The sequence below is a fragment of the Euprymna scolopes genome, chromosome 14, assembly GCF_053919585.1.
Source record: "Euprymna scolopes isolate OS-2025 chromosome 14, ASM5391958v1, whole genome shotgun sequence".
In the NCBI taxonomy this organism is placed as follows: Eukaryota; Metazoa; Mollusca; class Cephalopoda; order Sepiida; family Sepiolidae; genus Euprymna; species Euprymna scolopes.
The window spans coordinates 96,530,542-96,547,822 of NC_136495.1; the positions used below are offsets into that span (position 1 = coordinate 96,530,542).

The window sequence follows — 17,281 nt, forward strand, 5'->3', positions numbered from 1 at the left end:
ATCAGAAAATAATTGCTATTAGATGCTAATTATATTGGTTTAAATATTATAATCACTAACAGAGTGTGTCACCAAAAGGCATGCAAGAATGTTATTAAAATCAGTAAAAATACAAATTTTTTTTTAAAACTTAACTTTATAACTGATTCATTTAAAACGATAATATTTCAACTATCATTTTATTTTGCCAACTAGATCTTAAAATTGGAATGTATTTTAATGTTCAAAGATCGATATATTTGAAACCTGATTTCCATAAAATTAACCCATTTTTGAACGAAAGATACATATCCAGTAATTATAAAGGCTCTTACAGGCAAAAAAAAAAAAAAAAAAAAAAAATGCCTAAATTCATCATTGTTGTAAGTTATAAACAATAAATCGATATGGAATGTAAATATACAAAAACAAAAAATTAAAAAATTGACCATTAGTGTTTTAGGTAGAAAATCTTAAACTAAATGCAAATTACGATATGTGAGGTCAATAAGTGTGCCTTAAATATATACGTTTGCCCATATGACCAGTGGAAGGGGGAGAGAGGGTTAGTACCTACCAGAAATTCGAAAAGAATGAGTGTTCCTTCTTTCTTCTTTGTATTTTCGATAGCAATCTGGGAAAAATTCATTCTAAAATAAATCTAAAATTATTGGGATATTCATTTGGAGTCTTTTAAAATGTTGATCGATATGTGTAGATGCCTTACAAGTTTATATAATTTTATATTTTTATAAGCTCTACATATGAATTGAGCATTTTTGAAAAAAAATATTCGTTTTTAGTTCATGTTAACACAATATACTTGAACTTAATCATATATAAATTAATTAATCATATGTATATATATATATATATATATATATATATATATATTAAAAATCATAAAATTTTGAATCGTCCAGATGCTCTTGCTTGCTTGCTTGAATCTTGTATTATAATAAAGTTGTATTCCTGCCTGTTTGTTTATTTGTTCACAATTTAATAAATATCTACAAAAGGTATGTTTTACAAATAAATTTTCATACTGAAAACAAACTTATATACATATTTATTCCAGCATGATTTCGACATATATACTATTTATTCAAAAGAAATACATTTGATGAGTAACCTCATTTGTATATTACAATTAAAAAAACTATTTTAATAATTAGCTCAATAATTGTTTGTTGCAATAAAATGCTTTTAATTGTTCTTTTTAGAAATATTTTTTAAAGTTGATTTTATTTTAATTTATTTTTCTTTATTAATAGTTCACAACTTGTTTAAAATCGGAAGTAAGTTTATTTAAGCTATGAGAGTGCTTTCCCCTTTTGATTTTCATAGACCAAGATAGATGTGCTTTCTGCTTCCCTAAATCCTACATGTAGTCACTTTTCATAACCAGTTAGAATATCCAATATATTTTAAATAGTATGACTAATAATTGTGACTAATACCTTCACGCGGTTATGTTTTGACCAGGCATATAAAGCTAATCATATATATATATATATATATATATATATATATATATATATATATATATATATATATATGACAGCTAGAATAACATATACAAACCCAGCTCCTTGACTCCAATAATTCAAGATCAGACAGATGATCCAATAATCACACCACATTACTTCATTATATTAATGATACTTTAGGACATTGACATATGTAAATATTCTGATTTTGTTGAAATCTTTTTATTTCAATTATATAATCTATAAAAATGTATTTCTATTATAAAAAAAAATATTTTTTTAATAAGTAAGTATGAAACAAATCACATGATAAAACACACAGAAAGTGAATAATCATAGAAAAAAACAAGTACTTTACAAATACAATATGTTTTACAACAAGATAAGGATTGATGGTTTAGAGTACATAATTTTTTTTTATATTTTTCTTGGATGAAAGCATAATAAACTAGTAAGGCAAGCTGACATAAAAATACAAATGATATAATAACGTAGTTCTAACAATTACCTTTAAAAATATCCTGATGAAGAAATTTGGATTTAGCTTTTTGTTTCTGAAATCGTCCAACCTACTCAGACAACATAATCACAAGTGACACATCTATTTATTCATTTTTTTTTTGTCTATTTGTGTTTCTAATGGGTGATTACACACACACACACACAATCTCGAAGAATGTAATTGTTAGCATTAGAAAGTTTAGTGAAAACAATTTCTATCCCCTCTAGTAATGATGTAATTTCAGACTGAATTTTTTCAATTTATTTAGTTAAATAATTATATCACATGTATTATTATAGCATCAGTAATATACAAATTAAAAATTATGACCACTAAAATACTTTCTTTTTTATGTCTAAAATAACTTTTGAAATAATGTCACCAAATTAATTTGATCAATTGTAGGTAATTACACACCTTTAAACTTCACTCATAAATTTACTGATATGATGGAAAAAATTTCTTTGATAAAATCTTGCTACAAATATTCTGAATTCTTATATTAGGTTTTCTTACACCGGTTTTTTTTTTTTTGCTCTAAATATTAGTTTTGTTGGTACTTATGCAAAATAAGGATCATGTTATTGTCAGAATTTTTGGGCCAGTTTACATAAACACTGAAAGATACTGACATGCTGACCCAATGAAATCGCAGCAGCCAACATCATTTAAGAAAACATTTATTTGCTCTCATTATCATGTAAAAAAAACAAAATATTTATTTTCATTTGAACAAAACAAAATCAAAAATTATTATTTTTTTAACTCCAAAATTTCTGGTTTGTTATTCAAAAAATAAATATTTATTCATGAAATTTATCTTACAATGAATTTTATTTTTTTTTTTAAATCTTAATTTACTTAAAGTTTCGTAAAAATTGTCCAATAATTATTCATTATATTTTCTTTGTAAAAACAAAAAAATTTTTTTTTTCATTTTTTCAATTAATTTTTCATTGAATTATCTTCATAATAATGGAAATATTTTTCAGAGAAAAAATTGGCAGAAAAATAAATAACTAAAAAAAATCATGAAACTTAGGCACCTTCCAGCATTTTATATAAAACTGGTCGGAAAATTCCAATGATAGCACAGTGCTTATTCTGTGTAAGTACCATTTTATTGTTTTGGTTAAACATGCATACAGTTGTTATGGATAGATGATGAGTTAACTTCTATTTTGACTTATAAATGCAGATAAGGCTGGCTTTACAAAGTTGTTACGAGTTATCAATTTTCTTGTACCTTTTGTTGTAGAATGTTTAACTAAGTATTTCAGAAAATTACCTGTCAATTATAATTGATTGCATTTCAATTCAGAATGCACCAATCAAACTGCTAAAATATTTATGCACAATGGATGTTATTTGATTAGAATAATAGGATCAACATTCTAAGAGAGCTGTAGAAAACAAACAAAAAAATGTCACCATTATGAAAATAAAATGTTATGAAACATAAAATATAAAAAATAAGAACGAGCAGAAAAATAAAAAAAAGTGGATGGAAATGAAATGGAAAAACATTTCTAAAAGTAAACCAAATTTTTTAATTATGATAATTTATTATTTTTAAATAATATGATTCTAGTTTAACAGAGTTGCTGCCCTTGGAACACAGGTTGTTAAAGCAGTCTCATGTCCACTGATGGTTAAAGAACACTAACAGATGCACAGCAGTAGCGAAAGTGAACTTTATTTGTTTTTTTTGTTTTTTCTTCTCTTCTTTTCTGTCCACCCAAATACACATTAACAACATGGCTGCATTTACGTCAACAAAACTGTTTATTCATTTTAACTACAATTTGTTTTACAAGTGTTTTCCAAGGAGTATGTCAACAACTAGATGTCATCAACAGTACATGAACAAGGTAGATAGCCAATGACTTCCAGGTGGTATATTGGTTGCGGCGAGGAATCACATTTATTAAAAAAAAAATTTTTTTTTTTTTTTTGCAATTTATTTTTTCCGAAATATTGGTCAACTTTATTTTTTTTTAAAAGAAACATTGCTGTATGAGAGCAAACTATTAGGGATGTCATGGCTTCTAACCATTTTCCAACTGTGATGTACAGGGAATGAAAAACTGAGATGAAGAGTGAGGCTTTGTTTAAAATCAGTTTTATACATCTGCAATGTTTTCAAAGAAAAAGGGTTGCGCATGGAAAAAGACAAAAAAAAAAAAATTTTTTAAATGAGAGACCTTTTTCATAGAAAAGAAATAAATAAAAAAGTTTCAAGTAATTTTTGTTTCACATGTTCATTATCAATTTTTCTATTTTAAAATTTTTTTAAATTTTAAAATTTATTTCATTTTTTCCTCCCCCTTTATTATTATTTTATTTTTTTTTTTTTACAATTGCACCAATCCAATGAGAAGTGCATTTATTCATTCATCATTACGAGGCAGATATATTGATAAACATGGAGAATTAGCAGGACCGCAGAAAGTGCTGGAAATAATGGCAATGAAGTAGGAGGAGACGGAGAGAGGGAGTAAGAGCAACATGATGAACGAATACGTTACATACACTCACAATGAAAAATTCTTCATCTAGCAGGAGAAAATTTTCTAAGCAGGTAAATCTCTCATACAATGAAAGTACAAATCGTTTTTTTTATTATTATTATTTATATTTTTATGTTAGTTTAAATTATTGCATAATAATTATAATCCCAGTGTATTGAGAATTTTCTGGTCAGAACTTTTTTTTCCAAAATTTGAATGGAAAAAAAATTAAATAAAAAATGTAATAAATAATTATATATATATATATATATATATATATATATATATATATATATATAAAAATGAATGAAACGAAACCCCAAACTTTTCTTTTTTTTTTTTTGTATCTTTCAGAAGGATTTTACAAAAAATGGTTTATGATAACTATACAAGAATAATGGGGGAGGGTTTAAAATGGGCAGAGATTACCGAGGAGAAACAAAACAGCAATAGAAAAACTGATTTGAAGAGTCAGGGTCAAAGTTTGAAAGTTTGTGTTTTTTTTTTTTTTAGTTTGAAAAAAAAAAAAAAAAAAAAAAAAATTATTTTTGTTATTTTCTCACAAAATTTTTTTTACAATGTGGGACTTGTAAATTGTTAGAGAAAGACTGTACCACAATGAGCACCAACATCAGGCTGAGTTTATGAGGAATTTAGGGAGAAAAAAATCTAGAAAAAAAAAAGCAAATAAATAATTGCCTTATTATCACCATCATTATTATTATTATTGTTTGTAAAAGAAATAATGGATTTAAAACAGTAAAGTACATGTTCTTACCAAAAACAAACCCTAAGATAGTATTTTTTTCAAGAAAAAAAAGTGTGCTAAAAAAGAATGTAACCTCGTTGCTTAAAATGATCTTGAAATTTCAAGAAAGAAATTCAAAAATGTACAAACATGGAGAAACAAATAGATATAAACTACTTAAATGCAAATATTCATTAAGCTTGCTATTATTATTAGCAAATTTTTTACTCATACTAAATCCAAACTATACTTGAATAATAAGTCTTCAATTTTTCTAGAGGAATATTTTATGCTCAAAAAAGATGTTTTCACAAAAGGAAAATCTAATTAGAAAAATTTATAAAAAATATGGGTAGAGGAAATTGTAAAAGATTTATAGTTTAAAATTGAATATATTTTTTATTCTAATAAAGGCTTCTACAAAAATCATAATGTAAAATAATACCCATAATCATTTTATAATCATAATTGTTTCTTTTCTTTTAAAGTAAATAGTCAAGTATAAAAATAGAAATGTGAAAAATATAAAGAAAGACAAATACAAAGTGTATGCATTTACTTAATATTGTGAAGTATTTCAAACTAACAAAAAGAAAAGAAAATTAAAAATGAATTTAAGCAATAGATTCCTATCAACCTCGTAACTTCTTTAAAATTAATTTATAGTAATTGCCTATTGGTGTGGGTCAAGAAATGACACCTGTTTGTGAAAGAATAAAGAAAACTAGAATACACAATTTTAATACATCTTAATTTTAAGAAAGCACTGAAGTTTACAATGTTTGCATAAGCCCCTTAAAATTCCATATAAAATGATATATGTTTGAATTAAACAAATAAGTGGTTCTCTCATTTAAAATTTGAAAATATTATAGTCTAATTACAAGTATATAGAATTTAAATAAGATTTCCGGATATTCATAACTTAATCTAGAATATTTGACTGTTTGTAAAATGAATGTAGTTTCAATAGTGACAAAATATTCTGATTAAACATGAAATATCTTAATATTACAATTTACAATAGTAATTACAATGTTTGGAAGCAGAATAATTAATCTTTTTTTGTTTTTCATTCAAAGTAAATAAATTTAAGTTTAAAGAAAGTATACACTGACTGAAAACTAAAAATGTACTTAAGTACTAGTTTCTTTAATCCCTTACCATGTTTACCAGAAAAGTGTAGTGATTGCATTTAATCATAATGGTTCAAACAAAACGTTTACGATGTAACCACGTAGTTCAATGTATTATATATATGTGTGTGTGTGTGTGTGTGTGTTATAATAATGTATAAATATCACAGTAAATTCCTTAGTGGCACAGATAAACAATATATATACATAAAATTAAAAAAAGATCTCTCAAAATTGACTTTAATTTCTCGATTTTAAAATCTTATTTTAGGAAAAAAAGATCATTTGTTTTCCTTAAACATTTTGTTTTTTATGCTTGAAGTGTTTTAAAGAGATTTGCACAGTCAAAATTGTATGAAACAATTACAGACAAAAGAAATATAGATTAAATAGTAATTTAAAAAAAAGTTATTAGTAAACTAAAGATAATACTGACTTCTTATATGTATTGACTCTGCTTATTATTTTAGGAAAAAAGTTTTATTTAACCAACATCTAACAATAAGATAAAGATAAAAAATAAATTAAAAGCTTTTTGTTTAATAATTTGAAGATTGATTAAAATCGACATTATTGAAAAAAAAAAAAAAGAAAAAAAAAATCGAGATAAATTAAAATATTTTTTAAAATTAAAATATACATAAAATACTAATAATGATGTATATATATAATTCATTTATTCAAAATTTAATTTAATTGGCAAAGAATAAATGCACAAGCGATTGCAATTTACAATAATGTAATATAATATTCTGTATTTTAGCTTTTAAAAAAATTGAAAAATAATATTTGTGAGCTAAATAAACATTTGAACAAAAAACAATATTAGATCCCCTTGAAAAGTGATTTAATTAAAAAATGAATAACTTGAAAAATATTTGCCAGTTTGCTATCATCTTATGATCATGATCAAATATATTAAGTGTTAGATAGTTTGCTGAAATGAATATTTTAATTAATATTTGGACGATAGAAGCATAAGTTTTATATTCTATAAAATTGTATTAAGCCAACTTAAATTTAAATGTATAAAATTTCTAATTGGGGAGAAAATTAATCATGAAAACATCTAACTCAAAACATAAAAATTCTTATAGAAAATATTCAAACTGGAGAGATTCCACTTATTTTACTGACAATCTTTAAAGAAGGCAAGTGTTATCAGCCTAAAAGAATTACTTACCCAAGAATGTTTTCACAATGAATTTGGTTAAAGTAAAAACAAAACCAAAAGAAGTTATTATACAGTTATTACAAAGTGTAATATATGTATGGAATTACAATTAGAATGAATTTAGATGACAATACTAACTATTCATCAAGCAGATATACATTGGTCACATTCAAATATCTGCTGCTGTTTTGTCTGATTTCAAATTGAAGACACGTTCTTAACTAATCTATTTGATTCTATTGAAAGACAAAAGTAGGTTGCACAAAAAAAAAAAAAAAAAAAAAAGAAGAATATTTGCAAAAATGCCACGAGGCATGAATGCAAGACTGTTTGACCAAGAATAGAGTTGGGCAAATAAATATTGAGTAAAGAAGATAAAAAAAAAATCCAAAATTTCAAATAAAATATAATTAAACAATCAAAAGGACATTGGAGTTGTAAAGTATGAATAACACCAGTTTGAGGTGAAATTGAAAGATATTTCTTGCCATAGTCACAATGTTGAATGATTTTTGTCAAGAAATAAGTTGCATGACTAAATTCCATATACACACACATCATCCAATATTATATAATATAATTATTATATATATATTTTTTTCAAACATACATGCACAAATTTAACATAACTTAATGCTGATAGATGCAAAAATTACACAATTCTGACAAAATAATATAAGTTATTAAAAACACTTGAACAGTTGACTGTTGGAATTAATCATATTACTGTCGTTTTTCCTTTTTTTTTTCTTGGAATGTCCCTTTTTAAATGAATTAGCAATAATAATAATAATAATAATAATAATAATAATAATAATAATAATAATAAAACTAAAAAAAAAAATAGTTAGGCATCATAAGGGTGAGTTGTAACTGTATTATATATATATTTTTTTAATTCTCCCTGGTGCTTCAATCATTCTAAAATCACAATTTCTAACAGTGCACATACTTGACAATAGCTAAAACAACAAAGTCACAGACACGTGACTATCTATTGCAATAATAGTCTATGGCGGTAAAGTTTTAAAAGAATCTAAGTATACTTTTGTCATTATAAACTGGTGATAATCAACTGCTTGGTACATCATGGAATTGAATTCAAAGTTCACTATAATACACTATACAACTTTCCCCCAACCCATCAATTTAAAAAAAAAAAATGTAATTAAAAAATTTTTTTTTAATTTAAAGAACATTGTGATAATTGAATTATCACACCAGTTCGCAAACAGTGATTACAATAGCTTTCTGCAGTATTTGCAGAAGCAACGAGGAGGCAGCAATAAGAGTGGGCCAGCCATGTAAAAACAACATGAATTCCACTCAAGAATGACATTAATTGACAGCTATATGGGTAATTTAGATGCAGTAAATTTCTTTTTAAAACTAATGAAATGGAAAAGTTTTCCATTGAAAAAAAGAATGGACAACACCTGCTACCAGGTATTATTATTATTAATAATAGTAATAATATTATTAATAATATTAATAATAATAATAATATGTACACACACGTCATCTGCATAATGCAATTCCATGTTAGTACATTATATGCACAGCACATCAACATGGCAATATAGGAAATAGGACAAATCAAAACCTGCACTAGCTCAACTAGCAGAGAGAGAATGTGCCACGATCAGATGAAAGGAATATATTTACTGCATGTTGACAGTCAATTTTATAAGTTGTAATCAGTCAGCCTTTGAATAGTACCTGCAACTTCTCCTCCTCCTCCAGACAGCATTGGTGGGATGGTATACAAGTGGGCAAATGAAGAAGAGGGAGTTGCAGGTATTATATGAAAAGATTACTGACCAACAGACTGACCAATCCGTCTGCCCCAAACTAGATATAGTCAGGACAAATATTCACCTACGTGCGCAGGCCAACACCACCTGCGATACAGTAGGTTCAGCAGGTTGGGAAAAGACAGTCTGTGACCAGGCATGCAGATCGGGGCTACTGTCTAAAAACCTAGCATGAATAAACCATAATAAGTAGACAAAGATATGATCAGTAGTTGCGCATATTTTCTGGGGGTCGGCGAGATAATGTTGAAGTATCAGGAGCTCGCCGGTTCCGCTGGGGTGACTGTTGCTGACTGGCAAATGATTCCCCTGCTGTGGTTGATGTGGTTGTAGCAGTGGTGTTCGCTGGGGATGCTGTTGGCGACAATTCAACATTCTCTTCTGTGGAACCCTCTCGCCCTTTACCATCCTTGCTTTTAAATTTTTTACGCCAAGATGGAGCACGTCGGAATTTTCCACCTTCGCCCTAAACAAGAAATAATAAAATATCTAATAAGAACATCGATTTGAGGCAATTCATCAAGGCAATAATTTAATCAAAAGATATTTTTTTAAATAAAACTTTTAAATTAAATGCTAAGATTTTGAATAAAAAAGAAAAAAATGGGCTTAACATAGTTTGAACCAAAGAATTATTTAGAATTTAAAAGAAATAATTTTTCTGCAAGTTTTTAATTATTTTTGATTGATAAATTTAAAATCTTTTAAAGTTTCAATTAACAAAAATGTAAAACTAAGTTATCTAAAATTTGAATACATTAACTATAAAATCTGGGTAATTTTAAAACAACTGTTTAATAGTTATGCTTAAGTAAAATAACTTTTATCATTGAATTTACTGAATATATGAAATAACAAAAAACAGATAATGATGAAAATGAATATTTAACAATTTGAAAACAAAAATCATATTCTTTTGGTTCATTCACACATGACAATTTATTTTTTAATGAATTTTGTTATATGGATTCAATTAACTTTTTTTTTCATTGATAACTGAAAAAGAATGAACCAAAACTGTAAATAGAAAAATCATTCAACTAGCAAAAAAAAAAATTCATGTAATATACATCAGCTTGTACTACCTGAAGACAAAGAGCAGAAAAAATAAAACAGGAACACATTCAACATCAAAACAGAAAAAGAAAGGCATTTTTATTTGCATAAAGCTTGGTTATAATATTGTCAATAAAACTTATTATATAGCGTCGACTTAAGCTTGTTAGAAAGTTTTTAAACTTTTAAGCATAATTTATGATTGAAAAAAAATGTCAAAAGAAATTAAAAACTTTAATATGCAAAAAAGCTGGATTATATTTTCAACAAATTTAAATTATCAAATTATTAGAAATTTCTAAAAAAAAAAAATTTTTTAATCAAAACGGAGAGTCTTAAAATTGTTATAACCTTACTTTTATTCAACCTACAGAAATAATCAGACACTAATGAAGTTATTATTCTAAATACTAATGAGCCACCACTTATCAAGACCAAAAGTAACTAGAGGATAAGCTAATGAGATGGGTAGATTGTCAGTTTAACAATGAATAATATGAGAAGATTGAAAATGATTCATAAACTGAACAAACTTTGATTACTAATGGAGACAGCTTATGACAAGTATTTGTTGAGATTGAATTTAAATACACTCATGTTGAAGTTTGCAGTGAAGCAGTTTGTGATAATGTGTTTCACAGATGGAAAATTTTTTCAAACAAATTCCATTTATGGAAAATGTCACCTGACACTAAGCATATGGGGAAGAAGAGATTAGTGCTCAGTTGGGCATCTTCCATAGAAATAACAATAGAGTAGACTAGTAACATCTCTTCTGTAAGAAATGAAATTGTAGAGAATCATCCTCAACAAAACTGAAGTTTTATACTTTTGCAAAGACAAGAATATGCTTTGAGTAGCACCCTCCCCAAATGTGACAACACAGAAAAAATGTATTGCTTTTAAAAATAGGATTTTAAATAATTTAAATTTTTGTAGGAAATGTAGTTCAGTTTTGTGCATGACAAGTATTTTCATGTAATTAATTAAAAACAAATTTAAATTCTGATAAATATATAAGAGTCAAAGAACCAGTAAAATTAACTGCATACAACTTGAAGTAATATTGCAATAAGACAAAAGTCAATATGAAAAATACGTAAGAACAGCAATAACAATTTCTACTTGAAAGATGTAACTATTTTTTCAATGGTTATACAATTGTGAGAAAGAAAAAACATTAAAAGTTTTCAATTCTCATGGAGACAACATTTAACATAACTACACTCTTAAACATCCTTTCATTGGCAGACCATAGGAAATGTATTTCATAAATGAATTAATATATAAGCAGCAATTTAAATAATGAATAGATAAATAAATTACAATATCAAACTCATGCATTTGTAAAAAAAAAAAAAAAAAAAAAAAAAAACTATTTGAAGTATAATTGAAAAGGAAATCTGAATTAGTCTAGGATACTGATGATTATGGCTTACGAATCAAATTTAAAATTCTTTTGAAAAAAAATTTTTTTAGAGAGGGGAAGAATTTATAATACTAGTCATAAATTGTCTTCGTATAAAAGTAAACTTTACTTATAAAATAATCCAACATGTTTTGTTATTTAAACTAAAAGCCATTGAAAATGGGCTGCAGGTAACCACTAATTAAAGATTTAATTTGAGAAAACACTCACTTAAAATTAATCTTCCACTCTATAATAAAGAGCAATGTGAATTATATATATATACATATATATATTATATATAAATAAAATCCACACACACATATATACACACACACACACACACTTGTGCGCTGATACAAAAGTTAGCAAATAAAAAAAACTGCCAGACAAATACATCTTAATTACTTAGTGAAATCGAGAAAGTAAATCTATCTCCATTTTCCTTTTTAAAAACTTTACACTTGTCTTTTTCTTTAACTTCAATTCAGACGTTATTTTATATGAATATTTGTGCAAACACTGGCAAAGAATAATATTTTCCATCATTTTTGTGTACACTCGTTATATGAATAAAAAAAAAGTTCCAAGTAACAAAATTATATACATTTTTAAATAGAAATGAGCATTTCTTTCGTCAGTAAGAAAAATAAAATAAAACTTAATATACAACCAATGGAAGATTAACATAGCTGCTGCATTTTTCTATCTAGAATCAGTATTCTATAAAATAAACAAACATTAAATTCTAGTTTTGTCAAAATTGCAATCTTAAAAATTTCATAATTTTCAGTGTCTATAACTAATAATGAAAATTAAAATCATGCAACACATATACACACACACACACACACACACTCTTTAAAAACAGGAGGAAAATAAATATGAGGGGAAACACCATTATAAACAATGTTAAAAAAAATAAAATAAACATGCATTCAATTAACATGCCACATTAAAATTAAACAACTATAATAAAATTGGGAGGTGGGAACAAGACTGAAAAGTAATTGCCTATGTAAATACATAAACAAATAAAAGAAAAAATGAAAGAAAAAAATGTTAAAAACAAATTCAATATTTGAGAACATTGAGCATTTGACAAACAAATATATAACAACTGAAATGTAGGTGTGTAAAAAGAATCATAAAAATGAGTAAAAAAGAGGAAGAAAAGAATGTGGAGGGAAGGAGTGAAAAGAAAACAGCAATGTATGTAGAGAACCTTCAGAAAGACAGACAAGATGAAATCAGCAAGTATTTATAGAGTTCATTTGAATCTATAATCATCATTAGACATATGGCTACGTTGAGAAAGAAACAAAAACCATTCAGAGAGAATGGATGAAGTAGAAAAGTGAGAGAATCAATTCAGAAGAAATATGTCAGCCAGTGAAAAAGATAAAGGAATCCACAATACTCAGTTTTAATTAACTTGTGAATAAAAATTACCTACACCTTCATTATTCTTACTTATTGAATAATAACATAATAATGCCAGTATGTTATATTAAAAACAAAAGTGACAAATAAAATATCTAATTTTTAACATTATAAATATTAAGCAGAGAAATATAATTTACATCCATTCAGAAATGAGCTAATTCTTAGCAATTTATTTTATTTACTATTTATTTAAGTAAATAATTATACATCACATGTATTATATTTTTAACTGGCACCAGTAAAATAAACGTTCAGGATTAAGTCTTAAAATATGTTACTTTTTTCGTCTACCACAATGTTTGAAAGGCTGAAATGATGTTAACAAATGTTTATTTCTAACCTTATGTTTTATTTGCAAAGATTTTTGATAAGATAAAGCTTATATATTTTTTTCAATAACCCTTGCTATGAAAATGCTGACTTATATTTTCTGATTTAAATATATTTCTTTTACTTTTAGCTAGGCACACATACAAACAATCCTTTATTATTAATGTTTAATCTACAATAATACAATATATTAAAAAAGATACAAGTATAGAAAAACTTTCTTAGAATTAGCCGAATTTTATAAATTTATCAGAAAATCAAAAGGGCAGACTTCTGATGATCTGTGAATTCAGTGAAACTGTAATTAAGTGAATGCTTTATATATATAGAGAATTCTTCCTAAATGCATGCCTTAACAAAGACTGAGGGTGCAACTTTCTCAGTTAATTAAATGTGGCTCCATATATCAACCTAGAAATTTCTACATCTTGGCACAATACATACAGTGCCTAACCTTCCCAAATGATCACCCATCTGTTACTGACTAGGCTCATGATTGCTTAATTTTAGTGATCTGGCAAGAACTGGTGTGTCAACATGATTATGCCATATATACAGAGGAAAACTGATGTAAAACCTGAGGTCTACTGTCTGTTCTATCCTGTGGCAGCCATTGCACCGACAAAGATTAGCAGTTGTACAGAAAGTGTAGTTCTGCACAAAGCCTTCACCATTATAAACAAATCATCCGTGTGGATTTCTAAACAACTTTTGTTGTGACGAAGCTCATAAGTCAAAAACAATATATATGCCACTCCCCATATGGGGGTACCAAATTGGTTAAAGGGAAAATTATTCCCAACTCGCATTTAGGTAAAAATGCACTTTTGTAAATAATTGAATTCATTCAAAACGTATCACAAAAACAAATAACACACACACACACATATATATATATATATATATATATATATATATATATATATATATATATATATATATATATATATATTGTATGTATGTGCATGATTTTTTTTTAAATTACAATATCTGCACTTTTATGTGGAAATAATTCCACATCTTATTGGAGAATGTTAAAAATGAAGTTATTAACGGAGGTGAATTCTGATAACAATGTTTTTTTAATGTTTCATTCAAAATATTGATTTAAAAATAGAAAAAGAAAATCTTAGTTTTTAAATATATAAGTCAAAATCAACCATTTCATACATATCTAAATGTTTAAAGTGAAAAGCATATTTCAAAGTTCTTTTTAATTAACATATCAAATAGTATGTTGTAATTATTAATGAAATGGCCATACTAATAGAGCAATAAATTTTATAGTTTCTATTCAAATAAGCTAAAAATGTTCTTTATACAGATTCAGTATTTTATTACATATTATTCTTTTTTCTCTAGAAAAGAAAATTAAAAAATTGTCTTAAGTATTCAAATAAATTCAAAAGCCAGCTGTCTATAAAAATAATTAAAGATCAAGTATTTAACAAATAACTTTTCAGGATTAAATAAGTGCATAACAATTTACTGGCCAAAAGAATTACAGTTCAGTAAGAAAACTAATAACTAAAATACCAAGATAAAGTTTGTCTACTTTAAGCACAGAAAATAATGAAATGGTTTTAGATATTAACAAGAATTAAGCTAAAATTATTAACTGATAAAATCAGTCAGTTCTAATGTAAGTCAACGTTAAATCCTTCTTATTTTGTTTTCAATTACTTTACAAATAGGATTGATTTTTGTTTGAATTTTGAAGTTTTTCTATAGAATATTATTCTCACTGTTGCGATTTATTTTTTGAACATGTTTTGGTCGACATGCTCAGGTATATTGGTTAATGTTTTCTGGTATTCAAATAAGATTGTTGCTGATTGTCTATTGTGTTGACTGATGTTTCCTTCATACTTCAATCCAACAGATTATTGTGATGTTAATTTTTATATTCATGAACAGTTATGTATAATGTGAAGAAATCACTTCAAGCATAATGTGGATATTAAAAAACAAAAAAAATGCAGGAAACATCTGTGTATATAATATACAAAACCCCAGTAATCATATTTCATATATAACTGAAAAGGGCTGGAGAACACATCGACCAAAATAATTCTTAAAGTAACTCATACAAAAAGACAAAATGACAGCTACTTGATTATATGGAACTATATATCTATTAAGAAACTCCAAAGCAAAACATCCAAGTCCTCTAATATCGGATCTTTTTTCACAGCATATCCAAGAGAATTAAAATTTTTTTTTTAAATATGAAAATCCTTTGATTACAAAAATTTGAAATTAAAATACATTTGGTGTGCACTTTTTTCTTTTGATTAATTATTGCAAATAAAACCATTTCTCAGGTTGAGGTGGGTTATACATTTGGAATGCACTTTTTCAATTTAAAACAATTTTAAAAAGTTATTAGAAACGTTTTTTTAATTTATATTGGTAACTGTATTCTTGGGTCTTTTAATTAAAAAAAAAAAAAAAAAAAGAGACAAAAACTTGTAGAAAGTTAGATCAAAGAAAAGAGATGAAGAATAAAAACAACAACAAAAAACACTGGCAGAACTTTCTACTGTATGAAATACATAAAAAAAAGTGTAATATGAAAATTTATTTGTCTGTAGAACATATATATGTATATGTGTATGTGTATACATATATATTCCTGTTTATATATGTGGAGGGATAGATTATATTTATATATATGATAGATAAGTAGAGATTTCTATGTTTGTATGAAGGCAGGTAGGCATTAAGGTACTACTAGTGATGGACTACTCACCATTGAAGGGAGGAGGGAGTCACACTTAACACTGTATCAATAGTCACTGGAGGTTGGTGCATCAGATCAAGTGCTCATCCCACGAGGGCGGTCCCTGCACGCTTAGCGGTGGCCTGCTGTGCACCTTGCAGAAAAAGTAGTAGCAGACTTCTAAGTGCATGGCAGAAACATTTCACTTGTGACAACAGCTAGCAGCAGCAGTAAGAGGAGGACGATGACGGACAAGGTAGCAGGCAGCACAATGGCAATGATGATGGACTTGACGGCAGTACAGCATTCTCTGATGAAGGAGTCTCAAGAGGAGGGGGAAAGGGGAAGGGGCAGTGAAAAAATGGTAGGGAGGGGGAGGGCATGTGCTCTCAATGGAGCAAGAATAAGTAGCAAATAAGAAATTCACTACAATAAGATAGAAGAGAAGAAGATGACATGTCTGCTACAAATCAAGCTTTCAAAAACAACTTATTTGAAACTAAAAACCTTACAGGAATAAAAAGTATTTTTTTAGCATAAAATATCTAAAGTTATAAATCTTCAAAATGTATTCAATTATCTTTAGAAAAATAATTTAACTAATTAAAAAAAAATGGAAATGGTTAACTTCTAAAACAAGTGAATATCATAATTATTAAAAAAAAATTTTGATTTAAAACGAAATGTTTTATTTTTTATATGGTACTTATAAATATCTTACAACAGTTTATTATAGTGGATAGTCTAAACTAACCCATCTGTTCTCTTTAAAATTGAAAGACTAATTTGATTCTTATACAGTGTCTTAAAAAAATGTACTCACATTTTAACTGATGATAAAACCTTTATTTATGAACATAATGAAATGGAATATCTTTGAATACAGAAGATAAATATAATTAAAGAATCAGGCTTGCAAATGTTCAAATTGATGACCGTTATTGCCCAAACAATAACAGTTAAAGT

At 26.4% G+C, this 17,281-nt stretch overlaps 1 protein-coding gene across 8 annotated transcripts in view; it reads right to left on the reverse strand.

Annotated features, from left to right (window-relative positions):
- Positions 1-9,292: 9,292 nt before the first annotated feature.
- The window catches only part of LOC145293185 (liprin-alpha-1-like), a 227,278-nt gene continuing 219,289 nt past the window's right edge, over positions 9,293-17,281 (reverse strand). For 7 of the 8 annotated variants that reach the window (XM_080139676.1, XM_080139674.1, XM_080139671.1 and 4 more), the window contains one exon: positions 9,293-9,819. In XM_080139676.1, the coding sequence (XP_079995802.1) occupies positions 9,559-9,819 (261 nt within the window). In that variant the 3' untranslated portion in view covers positions 9,293-9,558. Of the gene's footprint in view, positions 9,820-16,345; positions 16,470-17,281 lie in introns of all 8 variants that reach the window. The other variant, XR_013869680.1, reaches the window with a different exon arrangement.